Source organism: Engystomops pustulosus, chromosome 1, assembly GCF_040894005.1.
Source record: "Engystomops pustulosus chromosome 1, aEngPut4.maternal, whole genome shotgun sequence".
NCBI classification, from domain to species: domain Eukaryota; kingdom Metazoa; phylum Chordata; class Amphibia; order Anura; family Leptodactylidae; genus Engystomops; species Engystomops pustulosus.
The window spans coordinates 145,821,911-145,841,888 of NC_092411.1; the positions used below are offsets into that span (position 1 = coordinate 145,821,911).

At 43.4% G+C, this 19,978-nt stretch overlaps 1 protein-coding gene across 3 annotated transcripts; it reads left to right on the plus strand.

Moving 5' to 3' along the window:
• The first annotated feature begins 9,021 nt into the window (after positions 1-9,021).
• DDA1 (DET1 and DDB1 associated 1) lies at positions 9,022-17,889 on the plus strand. Of its 3 annotated transcripts, none has more exons than XM_072155619.1 (5): positions 9,022-9,043; positions 13,630-13,710; positions 13,869-13,920; positions 14,005-14,066; positions 16,475-17,889. In XM_072155619.1, the coding sequence occupies exons 1-5, from the start codon at positions 9,041-9,043 to the stop codon at positions 16,580-16,582; spliced, it is 306 nt and encodes a 101-aa protein (XP_072011720.1). In that variant the 5' UTR covers positions 9,022-9,040; the 3' UTR covers positions 16,583-17,889. The 3 variants fall into 3 exon arrangements, with proteins under 3 accessions (XP_072011720.1, XP_072011711.1, XP_072011702.1); XM_072155610.1 differs by lacking the exon at positions 9,022-9,043 and adding an exon at positions 12,760-12,936; XM_072155601.1 differs by lacking the exon at positions 9,022-9,043 and adding an exon at positions 12,998-13,096.
• The last annotated feature ends 2,089 nt before the right edge of the window (positions 17,890-19,978 follow it).

Consider the following 19,978-nt stretch of genomic DNA (forward strand, 5'->3'; position numbering starts at 1 on the left):
ATGTGTAACTTTGGTGTTGCTCCATCTTTTTGTTCTGCCTCTATTGCTGTTGAGGGGTTAAATAGTGGTTTCTTCATCTCTGGCTAGCATGGCTCTGATTTCAGCTCTGCAGCACTGGCTGTAGTTCAATCACAAATAAGTGCCCTGTTATGTGTCAGTAATGGTTAGATATATGCTGCTAATGCAGATTCAGGAGTTTATGGACGTTCTGTTGTTATTGTAGCAGTAGACTGGCTTCTTTTATTATTGATTCTTTGCTGCTCTCATGGGTAAGAGGTTAAGCTTTAGAAATCTGCTGCAGTAGGGAAAGACCTATCATTAACCTCTTACTTTCATGTCTGTGAAGAAAAACCAACATGAGACCTGTAAAGAAATCTTCAAGAGTAGAAAATAGATGTGCTCATGTGCCACATTTAGACCACAAATGTTAACAGCGAAAGGAAAACAAACAAGGGAGATATAGTAAAATATAATACACCTATTGTCAAAAAGAAACAATTCACAGAGAATGAATTCTTGGAAAAGAATGAAACTTTATATATGTGAATATAATGTTGATATATTCAGTAACCGATTTGAAGCACATCTATCACCAAGATGAAGGATTGTAAACCACGTACACACTGGTGTGTGCCCCAGCTGGCAGGAACCTAACTGATCTGGACTCTCCATTATAATTGTCAGTTTTTTGTTTGTTTTTTTTTTTTTTGGGGGGGGGGGGGGGGGTCTGCATCATTATTTGTGTCTGTCCTGGGGGTCTACATCATTTGCTTGTCCGAGGATCTGCATCAATATTAACCTCTTGCTATTAGTGGTTCATGGCGTAATAGTACGTTGTGGAGCTGGTGCTGGTTCATCTACACCAGAGCTGAACTGGCATGGAGAAACACGGGGTGTCAACGATAATCTACTGCTGACCTCCCCATGTAACACCCACGTTTGGAGAGTGCTCCGATCGTGAGCATTTAAGTGCCTGCAGTGGGATTCCCTGCACTATCAGCGCCCCCCTAAAGTGCTCCGACTGGTGCTATGGCAACCCTGGGGTCTGAGCTAAGACCCCAGGGCTGTCCATAGTAAATGATATAAAACTGTCCCCCCCCCTTGAAATAGTTAATAAAATCTCATGAATAAGCTATAGACCCCCAAAATTAATTATCTATATAGTGATCTCATCCCACAAATAAGCCATGGTATATTTGCATTACCAAAAAAATGTTTTCATAGCCTGTACAATGTGACAATACAAATCTGCTCTGAATGGCACTGTGCTCATTCAATGCAAGGCCGTGTCCCCATGCAGCAGTTTTCAATCACATGTGGGGTAATGGCACGCTTGGTAGAAATTGGTTATCAAACTTTACAGAGCATTTATTGATTTAATCCAATGTGAATGTGTCATTTTGTGGCCTAAATGAATTTTCCCCAAAAATGAGTTTCTAAATTGTACTTCCATCTTATTTTAACCTCTGTTGAAACACTTACTGAAAGGGTTAATAGACTTCGTAAAAGGTGCTTTGCATACATTGAGGGATGTAGTTTCTATAGTGGGGTTATGGAGGAAATTTGCTTACCGAAATTTCCATTTCTTTTAGTCCGTGAGGCAGCACACATATGGGATTTATCCCCTAGGTACAACTCAGAAGAGAACAGGTTAACAAGCAGTAGTAGACAATTAACAATTAGTGTCTTGGCTGACTCCACCTATATAAGGCCGGAGCACACACGCAACCCTTGTATGGTATATAGCAATAACGTTTCATCATCTAAGGGTGGGAAAGTTGTGCTGCCTCACGGACTAAAAGAAATGGAAATTTCGGTAAGCAAATTTCCTCCTTCTTTTTCGTTCGTTCGGCAGCACACATATGGGATGTAGCAAGCAGTACTTATGGGGAGGGATCTTAGTCGCCTGCTGAAGCACCGCCTTGTGTAAGGCTGAAGCCTTAGGAGGCAGAGGAGTCCATCCTGCAGAGATCTATAGATGAGGATGGAGAGGACCACGTGGCTGCTCTGTAGAACTGATAGACGTGACAGAGCTCAGCTACAGAAGCTGATGTAGACTTGGCTCTCAGCTGGTCTGGAGCTTCATGACCAGAGAGCATCTCATGGAGTCCATGATCCATGTGGACAATTTGCCCCCTTATAAAAGTTCTTTTAAAATGTATTGTTTAAAAGAATTGTTCTGAAGACTGTAGAAATGGTTGGATGAAGGCTGAGCAGGAAAGTAACATGATGCTTTCTGGTAGGAATCCTTGAAGGACATTGCTTGGAGATCTGCAGTCCTCCTGGACGATGTCGTGGCAATCAAGCATGAACATGATAGGCTGCTTTTGAGGATTCTTCTGGCCTTAGGCTTTTAGTGCAGCCAGAAGCTATATCCTTTGTGAGTAGGCGCCCTGGACCTCCACTCAGCGCTGGCCGGGATGTGTCATGTGACATCACATGTCTTCATTCAGGCAGAAGATAGGACGGTCCGCTGCCTGGTCACACAGGTGGAGCCTGGTGCGGCAGGCTTAGGGACGGGCAGCCCTCTCAGCATTGCGGCTGCAGCAGCTATGGTCAATAGGGCCAGGCCCGCCTAGGTACACGACTTGCATAATTTATGATTCAGTCGTAGGTCCTGGGCTGGCCATTAGCATCACCATTAGCAAGTATTCTGGATATCAGAAATATGACTAAGGACATCAAGTGTCAACAGCTGAAGATTTGCCTCTGCTTAGTGCAGGGTTTTGCATTCTCTTGTAAGTTGGAGACTTCAGGAACCTTTTTATAGTTACTTACGTATGCAGCAGCACATTGTGATAGATGTGTTAGAATAATAACATAGAAGTATTGTAACGCTGGTCTGATTGGCTCACAGCCCCCGATGAATAGAGGACAATATCTTCTCTTGAGTGTTCCATGACTTATGATCCTCATCATCTCCTACATGGGACCCCAGCCTCAGAAAGACGTATCCCTCTGGCTAATGTGCGAGGATGAAGAATCCAGAATTTTCTTGCCATAAATTATTGGGACTGGTTCCTTCACTTCAGATATGGGCTTTGCTCATTGCACTACATCTATGGTAACAGACATTTGGCCAGTGCTCTTTTCACTCACTAACTTTTGTTAGCTGAAGTCAGGGGAAATATTTCCAAAAATACATTTCTAGACTTTTATTACTCTTCTTCAAATTTGAAGTTGAAGATTCAGAAGTTCCATGGAAATAACCAGCCCTCCAGGTATGGAACCTTTAAGGACATGACTGGCAATGCAGTGGGCAGGAGTCTGAAGCGCTATCCCGATGTGGAGGCAGGATGGGAATATGAAGATCTGATAGGACAGATGGGAATATGAAGATCTGATAGGAAGGTTACAGAGTCTATACTCGATGTATTGTGGAGGACACCAGGCGTCTGATAAAGACTTTGGCCAATCTGAAGCGAAGGACCTCCTTCTTATTGTTGATATTCCACCAGGCCAGATGCACTAACTCCCATGGTTTTGAGTTAAGTGGCTTTTTACCTACTCATGGAAGGTGTTGCCTGTGTCTGACCGACCCTGTGTACCAAGTCGATGTGATGGAATGATAAACTCATCCTGCTCTTCCTGGATTTTTGAGTCTATATCTTGAAAATTCAAATAATCCTTTTGGTGGAGCGTCCTTATTCCAGAGCTTTGTCCATACAGCTCTTCTTGCCACGACCAAAGCAACCAGGACTTCAGAGGAATCCTTAATGCTGGTAATAGAAGCATCAGATAGCTATTGTGACAGGTCACATGGCCAGTGGTGGCACAGAGTAGGATTTCATCCCTTGGTCACTGGACCTCTAATGCCGTTATCAGGTGTGGTCCATCCACGCTGAGAATATATAGACAGGACTGGGTGAGTAGGGAAGACGTCATCATCAGTGACTGGAAAGTAGAATCATCCTTTCCCTGTTGTTTCCCTTCAGGATCTTTAGTGGATTCCACTGGTGGTTACATTCTCCTTCCTCAGAAGGAAGATCTGGTCTGGGGCATCAGATTTAATTTCTGTGAGATGTAATATTCCTATAAACTAGAATCTGCAATAGAGAATGATGTCTGGAGATCCAGAAGAAAAGGAGATGATCCATGATAAGAAGGCTTGGGCCTGGGATCTGTGTGGATCTCTGGATCTGTATCCTGGGGTAACACAGGAGAATAGATACAAGACTCATTCTTAATAGGCAATGGGTGAGGACATAACCTCGGCCTAGTTTTCCTCCTCTTTCCACCTCTCATAGGGGACGTCTAGTGAAAACACAAAGGACACATTAGTATGAGGTAAAGATGTGTACAGACAAGCCATATGCAGCCACCATCACTGTATGAGGAGTTCTGCTGCCGGGATATGAGAGGATCACTCTCCAATGCCATTCATGTAGAGCAGACTATGGAGAACATACATAGAAGCAGAACTTAGAGATTCTGGTATCAGTCTGCTCTGTATCATTATTACTGTATTTCACTATTTATACGGATCATAGATACCTGCACATCTCACCAGACAGAGGATGTGGGTACAGTGTATAATACACAGGCCATGCTCATTACTTACCGGAGGCCGAGTGCATGCTCATCACATACCAGAGGCTCATTACATACCGGAGGTCTAGTCCAGAGAAAATGGTTAGTAAATTCAGTGTAAAGATCACAGATTATACACATGAAATACCGGTAAGATAATTCTAAGTCAGGCAGAGCTCACAGACTCTGCATATAAACCCTGGAGTCAGGGCGCAGGAGTGACTAGAAATTCAATAAAGATCTATGCATTTAGTAAGGTAGACATTATACCTGAGTATTCAGCAATGATACATAGGAGACATTAGACCTGAGCATTTAGCAGGTAGACATTATACCAATGCATTCAGCAGCAATACATAGGAGACCTGAGCATTCACCAGGTAGACATTATAGCAATGCATTTAGCAGGGATACATAGGAGACCTGAGCAATCAGCAGGTAGGCATTATACCATTACATTCAGCATAGAATGGCCGAGCATTCCTCTTACCTTGTCTTGCAGAGGGCAGAGGTTATCTGGCAGCTGAGACCTGCTGTGAAGTTACATGATATGACTGCAATGGGTGAATGCAAATTGAAAATGCACCAATACATAGCAATGGCTGACACATGTGCACAAGAAACACCAGAATGTCCAGGACAGGAGCACAAGCCAACAGGAGCACAAGCCAACAGGAGCTGACAGTCTATGTCCCAGGAGCTGACAGTCTATGTCCCAGGAGCTGACATGTAGCGCTCCCTGTACTGTTATATAAGGACACATGGAAATCTCTGTTCAACATGTGGTAACAGTGTAAATACTGTACAATATGCAGACATCTCCAGCAGGAGAAAACAGGTTAAAAAACCGTATAACATATCACAGGAGGATGAGAGACCAGCGGCCGGTATACAGCCTGGATATACTCACTGATACAATGTGCTGCCTCCATCCAGATAAACAAATGGTTAATACCAGGAGCAGCGCTGGGCTGCGGCTTATGCAGGAGGCGACCTAAGCGTCCCATGGTGAGGCACGCAGGGTTAATGAACCACAAGGCCCAGCAGGTAGGAGATACTAGCAGTGATCTCATGTGTCAGTGATGTGTGGTAGATACTCAGCATAGTCTGTATTATTACCCCTGTAAGGATAGGATAGCTGTACAGGCGCTTACCTGGGCTGCGGCCTATGCAGGAGGGGATCAAGGCATCTGCTGGCGAGGCACGCAGGGTGATGAACCACAAGGCCCAGCAGGTAGGAGATGCAGGAGCGATCTCATGTGTCAGTGATGTGTGGTAGATGCACAACAGTCTGAGTCATTACCCCTGTAAGGACAGGATAGCTGTACAGGCTTTTACCTGGGCTGCAGCCTATGCAGGAGGGGATCCATGCGTCTGATGGTGAGGCACGCAGGGTGATGAACCACAAGGCCCAGCAGGTAGGAGATGCAGGAGCGATCTCATGTGTCAGTGATGTGTGGTAGATGCACAACAGTCTGAGTCATTACCCCTGTAAGGACAGGATAGCTGTACAGGCTTTTACCTGGGCTGCAGCCTATGCAGGAGGGGATCCATGCGTCTGATGGTGAGGCACGCAGGGTGATGAACCACAAGGCCCAGCAGGTGGGAGATGCAGGAGTGATCTCATGTGCCGGGTACATGGTGGTCGATGTACACCACAGCCTCAGCTATTACCCCTGTAAAGACAGGATAGCTGTACAGGCTCCTCCAGGCCAGAGACCAGCAGTGTTGTGGTATACAGCCTGGGCTGCAGCGGCCTATGCAGGAGGGGATCCAGGCGTCTGCTGTTGAGGCACGCAGGGTGATGAACCACAAGGCCCAGCAGGTAGGAGATGTAGGAGCGATCTCATGTGCCGGGTACATGGTGGTAGATACACACCACAGCCTCAGCTATTACCCCTGTAAAGACAGGATAGCTGTACAGGTTCCTCCAGGCCAGAGCCAGCAGTGGTGTGGTATACAGCCTAAGCTGCGGCCTATGCAGGAGGGGATCCAGGCGTCTGCTGGTGAGGCACGCACGGTGATGAACCACAAGGCCCAGCAGCTAGGAGATGCAGGAGCGATCTCATGTGCCGGGTACATGGTGGCTGATACACACCACAGCCTCAGCTATTGCCCCTGTAAAGACAGGATAGCTGTACAGGCTCCTCCAGGACGAGGGACCGCATGCAAGCGTATACAGCCCGGGCTGGTCCATCCAAGTGTTCTGTGTAAAGACACAGAGGACCTAGAAAACTTATTATCTGGATAGTTTTTTTTTTTTTTTTCTGTGTAGACACACAGGACCTGAACTCTTCTGTCATACCTAAGAGAAAAAGAAATACAAGGGTTGTGTGTGTGCTCCGGCCTTATATAGGTGGAGTCAGCCAAGACACTAATTGTTAATTGTCTACTACTGCTTGTTAACCTGTTCTCTTCTGAGTTGTACCTAGGGGATAAATCCCATATGTGTGCTGCCGAACGGACGAAAAAGAAAGGGTTTTTTCTATTATTTAGGTCTCGCAAAGTTACTTATAGGGTGAATTTTCCCTCAAACAGTTTATGGAAAGGAGAAAAATCACCTAAAGTTCTAAGCCTAATAACATGCTTGAAAAATGAGAGGATACATACAAATCCATGTCATCATAAAGCAGAAATTCCAGAAACGTTTCCATTTTTTTTTTTAAAGAACGAAACGCAAAACTTATCACTAAAATTTTTCAACGAACATGAAGTATAATGTGTTACGAGAAAATGATCTCATAATTACTTGGATATGTTCAAGTCTTCTGAAGTAATAACTATTTAAACACATGGCAGATTCTAAAAATAGAGGCTGTTCTATAACTGGATAAGGACACAGGATTGCCAAATTAGCGCCCCCTTGCTGCATTAGGATGATCCATTTCCAGCGCAATCCACAGAAGGAGAACGGCTGTTGAATAAGACCTGTCCTAGCTCAGTCTACCCGGCAGGGAGAGCTCTCCTTGCCGGGAAGTTTAACCCCCTAACTGTGACGATCAAGCACTCAGCTAAGCTGCAATCGTAGCAGCTAAGAAGAGAGACACTGTTCCCTATGTCACTCTCACGGCCCCCCACAACGCGATCTCAGGTTTGACTTGGCAGCCGGAGGTCTGATGAAGACCTCTGTGTCCACCATGGTACAGTGGCCCATTAGGCACAGTCCAAGACTTGGTCTAATAGGCAAACTGACAGTAAAACACTGACAGATGCAATGCATTGCTGTACAAAGGGATCAATGTATACCCCATGTTAATCCCCTAGCGGGATAGTAAAAAGGTTATTTAAAAAAATAAAAGCACAAAACCCACCCCTTTCCCTATAATTATATTGTGTTAAAAAAATACAGGTACTACCTGTTGGCCAAACAGGTACTACATTATTACACCAGAAATGTGAAGGGTAAAAAAATAAAATTTTAGTGCTTCCTACCTCCCAAAAATATATAACAGAAAGCAATCAGATATACCCTATAATAGTAACAATCTAACCATTAACTCTTCCTGCGCTAACAATCCTCTATTGAATGAGCGAAAAAAACGACACATAGGCAAATGCAGTTTCCCTAAAAACAGTGTTTTATTTGCTAAAGTAGTAAAACATAAGAAACATAGTCATACTAAACTAGAGAATAATTTTATCATGTTTATTATACTGGTTGTGAGAAGAGGAAAGCCAAGCATGAGGTCTTCTGACAATCGGGGGGGAGGGGATAAGTGTAATTAGGTCATGTATGGAGGGGACAGGTTGTGGAGGTCTTCTCCAGTCCAAAAGAATCACGGTCCAGCCAACTTCTTCGAATTCCATCAAGCTTTATTAAAGATATTGCATCTCAGTAATAAAAGTGCCCAGGCATGGGTTACGTCAACGCGTTTCGAGCGGAGACCCCGCTCTTAATCATGACAAACATAAGTAAGTATAAAATCAAACTCACATTTAAAACTCCCACTGGTGGAGAAAGCCCTCCCCTAGTAATTACATCATTTCCGGTGTATACATAATTATGCATTGGGTGGGAGGAGTTTGGTATTCTCACTCCCTGTATCGCAAATCATAGCGAATTCCACTGGTGTATCCAAAACAGGATACACCAGTGGAATTCGCTATGATTTGCGATACAGGGAGTGAGAATACCAAACTCCTCCCACCCAATGCATAATTATGTATACACCGGAAATGATGTAATTACTAGGGGAGGGCTTTCTCCACCAGTGGGAGTTTTAAATGTGAGTTTGATTTTATACTTACTTATGTTTGTCATGATTAAGAGCGGGGTCTCCGCTCGAAACGCGTTGACGTAACCCATGCCTGGGCACTTTTATTACTGAGATGCAATATCTTTAATAAAGCTTGATGGAATTCGAAGAAGTTGGCTGGACCGTGATTCTTTTGGACTGGAGTTGTTACGCCTGAGCAGCAAGGTGGTCCGTGCCATTTCCTTCCCAGACACTTGTCTGTTACCGGTGAGCTGGTATTCCAATCCTTTTGTGGAGGTCTTCTACAGTATGTCATGGTTAGTATTTTAAACTGAATTGGTTGTGGAATAGGTAATGAGGGGAGGGATTGAGAGGCAGATGAGAAACAAGGGGAGACATGGCTGATTTATTTAGAAGACAATAAATTTAAAACCGTAATATACCATATATACATGAGTATAAGCCAAGGTGCCTAATTTTACCACCAAAAACCTAGGAAACCTAGTAACTCGAGTATAAGCCTAGGGTGGGAAATGCATTGGTCACAGCCTCCCCAGTGTACAGCCCGCCAGCCCCCTGGAGTATGTATATAGCCTGCCTGCCAGCCCCATGGAGTATATAGCCTGCCTGCCAGCCCCCAGTATGGCCAGCAAATAAAAAAAAATAAACTGAGTACTCACCACTCCGACATCACAATTGTGTGATGGCCGATGGCGAGTACTCAGTTTATTTCTTTTTATATACCTGAGCATAAGCCAAGTGGAAAGTTTTCAACATAAAAATTACTCGAGTACATACGGTATTTCATTATTTGCCCTAGGGTGTTATTCTGACACCTAGTGGCTATTTATTTATTTAAATCACATTTTTATTGAGCTGGAAAATTTGGTTCTTAAACTAGTACACAACACACATAGACAGGTATGTATATAACAAAAACCAAGTACATTAAAAAAAGAGACATTCCCATTGTAGCTGGGAAATATAAACCCCTATATTCACCCCTACAGGAAGGCACCCATAAGCCCCCTGCTCCACAGGATAGGGGCTGATCTTGCTGATCGGTGGGGGTCTCAGTGATGGGGGGGCTAACTTGTTTGTCACTGGAGAACCCCTTTCAGTCCAAATCCAGCCATTAGACAGTCTTTGTCTGATTACTGAAAGTGCCATGGACGGCAAGCTAGGAGTAGCAAGCCATGAGCCCCATATGGTCTCAAACTTATAAGTGGCTTTTTGAGGTAGACCCCATATTCCAGCCTGATGATATTAGTCATATGATTCTTGTATCCCCTCTAAATGGAGGCAGGGCCCCTAATCCAGTAAGGCAACGTTTCCTCACAATTCTGATAAAGCTCTTTAGATACCCTGTGTTGCAGGGTTCCCCAATACTTAGGGTGATGTCAGACGTGGCACTTTGCGCTTGCAAACGCAAACAAAGCCGCGCCCCCATTAATTTAATGCAATATAATGGCTTTGTCTGCGTTTCCAAGTGCAGACAAAGCGCCACGTCTGACATCACCCTCAGACAGTTCTGTTTCCTAGGAATCACAATCTAGGTTTAGCCTCCAACCTTATCTGAGTACAGATAAGCACATCACGCCAATAATCCACCAGCTTTCGGCATTCCCACAGCATATGCATAAGGTATACATCGTCAGTGTGGCAGCATGGGCATTGTGGGGCACATTTACTTACCTGTCCGAGGAATTCACCCAAAGTGCATTGTTCCGACGATAATGCACTGTGCCACGATTCACTAAGATCATGCGCCTGATATTCTGCATCTGTGGCTTCCCCGCTCAGGTCCGCTGGAGTTTACCTTTTTGTTCTTGGTGCATGCAAGTGCTTGATCTTGCGACACAATTTGAAAGTTAAATTAAAAAGTTTACTTAAAGGGGTTTTCCCACAAAGTAAAGATAGGGCCTAACTAGCTGACCAGCTGACACCCCTACAGATTGCGAAAGCAAGGGGTAATTAATGGAGCAGAACGGTCATGCGCAGCCGTCTGCTGCATTAGTCTGAGGGAGCATTCACACGTTGCGCTTTGGTTGCGTTTTCATTGCGTTTGAAACGCATATACAACAGCTGATGTGAGGTAATTTGCCCAATTACATTACCGTTTACGTTTGTAAACGCAATGTTAACGCATGTTTAACAATGCGTTTTATAAACGGAAACATTAACAGTGATGTAATTAGGCAAATCACCTCTCCTCAGCTGTTGTATATGCGTTTCAAATGCAATGAAAACGCAGGTCAAAACGCAACATGTGAACGCATGCGTTAACATTGCGCTTACAAACACAATGGGGGACATTTACTATGGTGTTTCCGCCAGTTTTGTGGCGCTCTCACCACATGTTCTGCTCTCAGACCTATTTATTAGCTGTCGGGGACAGAAAAAATTACTTTTTCCGTCTGCTCCGACTCTTCTCCGAAAAGGGGCGTGGCTTTGGCGGAGTGGAAACTCAGACACAATTAATATGTGTCGCAGCCATTTTTGGGCGCTGTAAACTGGCGGAAAGTAGACCAAAAGAAAACTGGTCTAGCAGGGACTGTTGGACACATTTCTGGTGCTCCGAACAGATTTTGGTCCCAGGGACAGAAAATGGTCTCGGGGACAGAAAATGGTCTCGGGGACAGAAATGTCTCTGCACAGCTCTACAATATTAAATGTGTGTCTTCTTTCCGAGAGCAGGTCAGTAACAAAGCCAATGCAGACACCAACACTTTAAGTAAATGTCCCCCAATGTAATTAGGCAAATCACCTCTCATCAACTGTTGTATATGCGTTGTAAAACGCAACGTGTGAACGCGCCCTGACAGTTTGCATATTAGACCGATCGTGCTTTATCGCGGCAGCTAAGGCCGCCCCCTGTGCGCTAGCGTCACGTTATGAACGTGACGCTAGCAGAACATGTGACAATGGCCTGAGACTGCCGCCACACGTAGTGCTTTGTCTGCGCTTGTAAGCGCAGACAAAGTCGCGCCCACCGGGGCGGGCCTCAGCCCGATCACATTGGCGTTTCTATGGAAACGCCTGTGATCGGGAACGAGCCGCCGGTGTTTTGCGTTAATTTAACGCGAAACACCGGCGGCTCGTTCCCGATTGCAGGCGTTTCCATAGAAACGCTGATGCGATCGGGCCGAGGCCCGCCCCGGTGGGCGCAACTTTGTCTGCGTTTGCAAGCGCAAAGCGCTACGTGTGGCGCCAGCCCAAGGCCGGCGGCACATGTGGCATTTAGAGCTCTTTTTTGGCCGTTTTTAATTAGTCCGTTAAAAAACAAGTTTTTGACTCTTTTTTTATTGAGATAACTGGTAAAACTGTTCAAAAACTGATGCGTTTTCAAAAACCTTTTTTGCTTTTTTAAAGTATGTGTTTTTTAAAGGACTGCTTAAAAATGGCCTAAAAACATGTTCAAAATGCCACCTGTGCTGCCAGCCTAAGGGGTTAAACTGTCCAGCAAGGAGAGATCTGGAGGTTTGTGGAGGTCACCGCCGTCAATAACCGTTTTTATATTTTTAGAAATCTGGCATTTTGGGACACGGTGCTTTCATAGATTGAGTTTTGCTGAGGGCGTTTTTCTCGCGTTTTTAAACGCATCCAAAACACAAGTGGGAGGTGGTTTGACCAAAACGCATATGGGCTTGCAATTAAAGTAAACCCACCCCCCCTTCCCACTAGCGTTTTGGATGCGTTTAAAAACGCATGTGGGAAGGCGCCCTCATGAATTTGCAATGCGTTTAAAAACTGCAATGTAAACGCAATGTGTATATGCAGTAGTCGGGCGGTGAGCTGCCGCCTTTTTATTTTGAAGGTGAAACAACGTCTCGTTCGACCTCATCCATCACTAGTTATATGACTGTAGGAATTCTCTGCAAATCAACGGCGTCACATCTACGCCATCGGAACTTCAATTCCCATGAGCCCTTGCGATGGTCTGTGGGCCAATCACCACCTCAATACCAGAACACATGCCTGTTCCTGTACACCCTACCTTAGTCGCACTAGTTGCAGTCTTGACAGGCTATCAGAAAGCCAATTGATTCGCAGAACATCTGACAGAAAGGAGAAATAGCCAATGGGTGCGGAGTACCGAGGGCAAAGCTCTCGCGCGGTGTCCAATGAGAGGCGTGGTTTCTTGGAGACGCTCCCGCTGTGGTTTGTGTGAGCGGGCGAGGCTGGAGCTGAGGGGAGCTGGCTGAAGATGGTATGTACATGTACATGTATATTTCTGTGTGGATAAGATGCTGAGCCGTGTGGGCAGGACCCTACTAGAGCCGAACTGCCGCTCTGGAGGACTTCGTGCACGGGGCCTGTAGGGCGCCATAGGGACCATGTTGTGGGGTGGGGAGCTGGACAAGTCGCCTGTAAGCTCTGTCTAAGGGTTATCTAGTTATGGGGCATGCCTGGTGGCTGCTGAGAGGCCTGCTGTACTTTGCCTACGTGACTGACCACTCCAAAAGCAGGTCTCTATGTAAACTCTTCCCTATGTGCCCCCTTTACTGTGGGGTGATGTACGGAGGCCTGCACGTCCGCTTCTCCATAAGCTCTCCATAGTGATGCATGTACACCCTCTGGTAGTGTGTCAGCCTAGGAAACTACAGTACTGTACTGAGTGTCTGAGCTTGTCTCTGTTTTCACACACAATTCTGCCATGTCGAAATTTATCTGGACGGTAAACCTAAAAAGAGTACCTGTACTATTGCCCTTGATGAGTTTGAGATGCAATGGCCATATATTTTTCTATAGCTAATCCATGCTGTGAAGTGAAGCCCATAAGATGCCAAAGGACTTGAAGGCTTGCATACGATTTGCACTGCTTATGATGCATATCTTTTCTGATGACTAATACATATTTATTTTTTTTTTGTCCCTCCCCCCCCCCCCTAAACCTTCATAGGCAGACTTCTTGAAAGGCCTACCAGTGTACAATGAAAGCAACTTTAGCAGATTTCATGCAGACTCTGTGTGTAAAGCCTCAGTAAGTAAATTGTCAAAGCATTTTCTTTTGTTCTGTTTACTCTGAATACCTTCAATGGTTTTTTGTTTGTTTTTTTTATTCTTGGAACTGCTTTCCTTTATGTTCTGTGCCCTCTTCTTTGCTGCTTATAAAGTAACATTTGAGGAATTGTCTTGTAGAATAGACGGCCCTCAGTTTACCTGCCTACAAGAGAATATCCTTCTGACCAAAGTATGTATGCACTACTCTGTTACTGGATGGGGCTTGTCAAATAAAGGTGTTTTTAATTATTTTTTTTTTAATTTTATATTTCAGTCATAGTAACGGAGAAAACAAATATATTATTGCGTTATCTACACCAGCAATGGGACAAGAAGGTGAGACCTTATCTTTTATATTAAATATGGCATATGCAGGCATTAAAGGGGTTGTCCCACAAAAGATCATAAATCTAATTGATATGGCTTTAAGTTATGGAAGCCAGTCTTTCTCATTGTAACTCCTATTCACTTTTTTTCGGCATTGCAGATGCAGTGCAGCGTAGTTCTCCACTGTTTACATAACACAATCTTGTAATTTTAATCAAAGTTTACTACAAACACTTATTGTGGTCAGTAAGTGTTTAACCCCTTAGCGCTCCGCGCCGTAGCTGTACTGCGCTGAGTCCCGCGAATAGCGATCAGCGCAGTACAGCTACTGCGCAGAGACGATGCCGGTTCAGCGCTGTATAGCAGCCGAACCGGCATCGTTAGCCGCGGGATTTCAACGGTAATCTACCGTTGACATCCCCGGCTAACACCCGCGGTCGGAGTGGGCTCCGATCGCGGGTGTTTAACCCGTTAAATGCCGCGGTCAACGCGACCGCGGCATTTAACGTGCCTTCTGGGGGTCTTTACCCCACGATCGGCCCCCCCACACCGTTTTCGGGGGGTCCGATCGCTGTTTTGGCACCTCTGGGGTCCGATCGGGACCCCAGAGAAGCCTGGAGGGTTTACCTTTAAGATGGCGTCTGTGACGTCATCTTAAAGGCAAAGTGTCAGCCTATGCATCTGCATAGGCTGGCACTGATAATACCCTGCAATACATTAGTATTGCAGAGTATTATCAAGAACAAGCAATCAGATGATTGCTTGTTCATATCCCATGGTGGATCATGTAAAAAAATGTAAAAAAAAAATGTTTTTCAATAAAAAATTACTTTATAAATCACTAAAAATGCCCATAAGCCCCAAAACATATAAAGAGACATATAACACTCAAAAAAGTCTAAATCATAACACAAACCCCACATATATAGTATCACCGCGTCCGTAACAATCCATAGAATAAAACTAAATAACTATTGAACCCATATGATGAACGCCGTAAAAAAAAATGTTAAAAACCCGCCAAAAATTATGATTTTTACCTATTATATCCCACTAAAAATGCAATAAAAAATGATCAACAAAACATATGTACTCCAGAATGATATTGTTGCAAAGAACAACATGTCCCGCAAAAAATAAGCCACCGACCAGCTCTGTAGCCAAAAACGTAACAATGTTATGCCACTTGGAAGACAGCGATGCAAAAATGATAGATTTTTCCCCACATTAGGGTTTTATTTGGCAAATTTAGTAAAACATAAGAAAAAATATTCATGTCTGGTATCCCCGTAATCGTATCGACCCATAAAATAAAGATAACAGGATTATTAGGCTATACGGTGAACACGAAAAAAAAAAAAAAGTAAAAAATCCAGTACAGAATTGATGCTTTTCTACTCATGACCTCAAAAAAAGTTCCAAAATTTTCAACAATAGGTGATACCAACCCCAAAATGGTAACACTGGAAAAAGCATCTCGTCCCCCCAAAAAAATGCCGTCACATGGCCCAAATAACGGAAAAGCGAAAATTTTATAGCCTTCAAAAGGGGCAACCAGAAAACTAAAATCCTGGCAGCTGCAGGGTGCTCCTTCCCTTCTGCGCCTCGCTGTGCCCCCATAACACAAGTAACGACTACATGTGGGGGGTCTCTGCACTCGGGAGAAATTGTAGAACAAATTTTATGGTGAGTTTTCTCTTTTTATCTTTTGGAAATGTGTAAATTTTAGGGCTAGATGAACGTATAACCGACAAAATTTGACCATTCTAAATTTCACCGCCATTTTGATTCAATTACTATGAAGATCTCAAGGGGTTAACAATCTTTGTAAATGCTGTTTCTGATAGTTTGAGGGGTGCAGATTTGAAAATGGGTTGGTTATATAGGGGGTTTTGTAGCTAAATATGTAAAATTTGATTTCAAACAGTATTTATCCCCAAAATAGTCAATTCCGAAAATACGGAAAATCGCTATTCGATTTGTAGGCCGCGTGACGTCAAAATAAATTATCCAAACATTTCAAAAATTATGAAAATGTAAAGTAGACAAATGGGAAATGTTATTCTGCAAGTTATTTAGGTGGTAAATTTATCTGCCTGAAAACGCGGTGATTTTGAATTTCGAAAATGGCAAATTTTTCTAAAAATTCATCATTTTTTTTTTTTTTTTTGTAAATAAACGCAAAACTTATCAGCCAAAATTTACCACTAAAATGAAGTACAACATGTGGGGAAAAAACAATCTCAGAATCGCTTTGATAAGTAACAGTGTTCAAAAGTTATAACCACAGGAAGAGACACTGGTCAAATTTAAAAAAAAAGTTGCGAGCCTTAACCTGCAAACAGGCTGCGTCCTTAAGGGGTTAAGGTACCTGCTGTTAAATACTATAGTGAATCCTGTCTTTTGTATTTATACAGAATGCTGCAAAAAAGAGGGACCAAGACCAGTTAGAAATAGGAGAAACGTCTGCACCCCCACGAAAGATTGCCCGGACTGATAGCCAGGAAATGAATGAAGACACATAGGCATCACTGAGAAACTTTACCGATCGTGCACCCCACACCTCCATATTGTTTCCTTCCTTACAGCACAGGATGATCTGGCTCAGTGGTGGGGAGGTGTCCTAACCCATCTCATGGATACAACCGGTTTCTCTTCTGATGTCCCAGGAGCCAAATTTGTATTTATTTCTTTGAAGATTTTATTTATGCTGTGCTGAAACTCCTCTGGGAAAAGATGGATGTGAAAGATTTCAGACCCTGCCACCCTTCCCTTTTTAACCCGTTTTCTGCTGCTCCCTACACTGTGTATATGTTTTTAAATTAATTTTCCTGGTTCTGTTGGACTCTGCTTTAGACTTTTTACAGGAGGAATTTGTGTGATCCAGTGCAGCAATTGTTTTGATGGCTGCAGCGTATAAGGTTTTCAGCGCAAGTTTATTTTCCCTGAACTGCTTCAGCCACAGTGATTTTGTTATATTGAATCTTATTTTTTATTTTTATTTTTTTTCTTGCATGCCTTTTTTTTTTTCCCCCCCCCATTTGGGTAGCCCAAGCGTCTGGGATGGAATCTCCACCCTGGACTGGGTTGTTCATAGCATCTTGTAGTTGCACCACTCAGTGAGAAGTCTGCACCGGTGTGCCATACTATAACTAGCCAGATCTAGAGGTACCTGCATGACTAGCATATTATTGTGAAGCATTGGACTTGTGTAACTGTCGTACCGCCAAGCACTACATTCACAAAGAGCCCTTTGGGAATGAAACCGTTTGTACACTGGTTTCACTAGCCAATGAAAAGCTAAATGTTATCATAACACTTTCATGACTGGCCACCAGTACAGTTACCTGGGAATTTACCTCTGCGTTGTCCACATCTCAACAGGAACTGTGAATTAAATCAGCGATGATCAACGTTCTCTCAGCTGATCTATAGTGGGTCCTTCTTTTTGTGTACATGTTATGCAGTTCAGTGTTCTGGGTTTTTTTTTGGGGGGGGGGGCAGCAAAAGGGTTGTTTAGCATCCTCAGTGCTGTTTTTACAAGTTCTGAAGCTCTTTATTAAGTTGCCTATAAAGCTCAACTAGTGCTTCCTAAATAGAAATGTTGCCTAGAAAATTCTGTTGCACAGTAGCTAGCCCAGTAATGTCCTGTGGTAAGGAATAATCCTGTGGCCTTCCAATAAAGTCTCTGAAGCAGAGATTGCCTGTATGTTTAGTCCATGTTATCTGTAAGGTGCTTCATCTAGTACTACTTCTTTAATTAAATAACCTAAATCTTTCTTGAGGTAGGGAAACTGGACATGCATATGGTATTAAAATACAATGAAACGTCTCTGCAGACTTCCTAATTTTTCATGGAGTAAAATGGTCTTTTAAAGTGGTGGTCTGCTCATAGGGGGGCAGTATGCATAGAGTTTAATGGGGGGGGTAAGGGAGAAGGCCTTTTCAAAAGGTGGTCTTCTAGTGAGTTTTACTTCTTTTTTTTGGGGGGGGGGGGGTGTCCTGCTGACTTGTTTTTTTAATGAGCATGTAAAGTAGTAGCTATTGGCAGTTGAAGTTTCACTTTTCAGCCATATATGTTCACATGTATGCAGGCTAGGGCCTGTACACATGTGTATTCTTTCATAGCAAGTTTTCTTTAAATGTTAGAATTGTTTCCCTTACCAAAATTGTCCTTTTGTAAGAATGTGGGAAAGGGTAAAAATAAAAAACCAGCCATAGCCTGGTGGGATGCAGTTAGTTAATCTTAGGTTCTGGTTGGCAGGTTTCATAACACCTTCTGTAACTTAAGGAAAAATGGGTCTGCAGTCCTGATTTTTAATTTTACTCTCTAGGTTAGTGATAAGCTGAATAAAAACGGATTCATGATGCAAATATTTGCTATATGTAATGTCAGATCAGGTGAAAAAAAACCACGCAAATTCATAAAAAGTGTGTATTAGATGTTGATCACCATGCAGATTTTCCACATTACAATTCCCAACTTGTGCAGATACCCTAAAGCAGAGTTGGCGAACCTTTTAGAGACCGAGTGACCAAACCGCAACCCTTATTCACTCATTTATTTAAAAAGTGCCAATACAGCAATTCTAGCATTAACTTATTAAAATCTTCTTGCTCCGTGCTGTAGCACAGCTTTTAACGCTCCTGAGGACACCAATATCGTTGACAGGAGGAGGGAAAATTCTGATTGCCATTGGAGCTTCCCTTGAAAACCCACTGAAGAGGAAGAATTGTGGGGCCAAGAGCAGGAGCTTCAGTGGCTCCAATGAAAATCCAACCATGTCCACATCTATTCTTCCTGTAGTCTCACTTTAAAATAACGCTGAGTGTGTCACGTCGTGGTCCTGTAGGAGGATCTCTTAAGTCCTGTTTGATGAATTCTATGCTGGGGAAACAGCCTGAGTGCCCACTGAGAGGGCTCAGAGTGCCACAGGTTCGCCACCACTGCCCTAAAGGCTCCAGGGCTATTATGCACAATATTTCCTGGCTCCAATACGGCTCATATACAAGGAGATATTGGTCCAACCATCATAGCAATGCAGTCTCTATTCTGACAGCTCCCCTCCCTTTGCCTTGGTGGTTCTGAAGTAATTCATCTCATGATCCTATGAATTGTACAGGTTATTGTATTGCCTACCCCAATAGGCAATGCCTACCCCAATATGCACATAGTTTCCATGCGGAATAGGAAAACAATGTCTGACTGCTGGAATCCTCAGCAATTCATTGAATACTCCATTCACTGCAGCATAAAGGTACAGTACGAAATTAAGCAAGATGATAATGTCCACTGTGCTTCTCCTTAACTAGAAAAACTAGATTTAGGACCTGCATGTCCTGTAACATCTTTGCTACTGAACTGCAAAACATCTGTATTTCATTACACTGGGGAACAAATAATTTTTCTTTTGTGGTTGTCTTCAGTTTTTCACCCGATTCTGGTTATTTTTGAGCTGCTGTAAGTACAATGGAAGAACAGTAATGTGGACTATGGAATACGCTTGATGTTTGAAGCATCCAGCGCGAATGTCTAAGAACACCTCACCATAGGAAAGGAAACAAGGTTTCAGCGACGTGATGGGAATACTTTAGTCTACAGCCACAAAATGATGTTGATTTTCAAAATTTCTTTAGCATAACATTGGGTTTGAGCAGCATATACATTGTAAGTTGGCAATGAAAGATGTCTAAAAGTAGAGCTGAGAGGGAAAATGGGAGTCGTTTTCCGGAATTGGAGCCCCAAATCGACGATACTTCATCACACAAAAAAAAAAGTAGCCCTCAACCAGCTAAGTAAACTAAGCACAACTAAAGAAAAATGCTAAAATAAAGGCTCGTGAAAAGACGGCAATGTAAAACAAATGAGATTTTCTCCATTTTAGTTTTTATTCAGTAAAACTGCCTGAATATGAAAAAAA

Coding starts and splice junctions, on each gene's coding strand:
- DDA1 (XM_072155601.1), top strand. CDS start 13,064: ATGTTGTGGGGTGGGGAGCTGGACAAGTCGCCT. Junction 13,097..13,629: donor GGGAGCTGGACAAGTCGCCT/GTAAGCTCTGTC, acceptor AAACCTTCATAG/GCAGACTTCTTGAAAGGCCT. Junction 13,711..13,868: donor ACTCTGTGTGTAAAGCCTCA/GTAAGTAAATTG, acceptor ATTGTCTTGTAG/AATAGACGGCCCTCAGTTTA.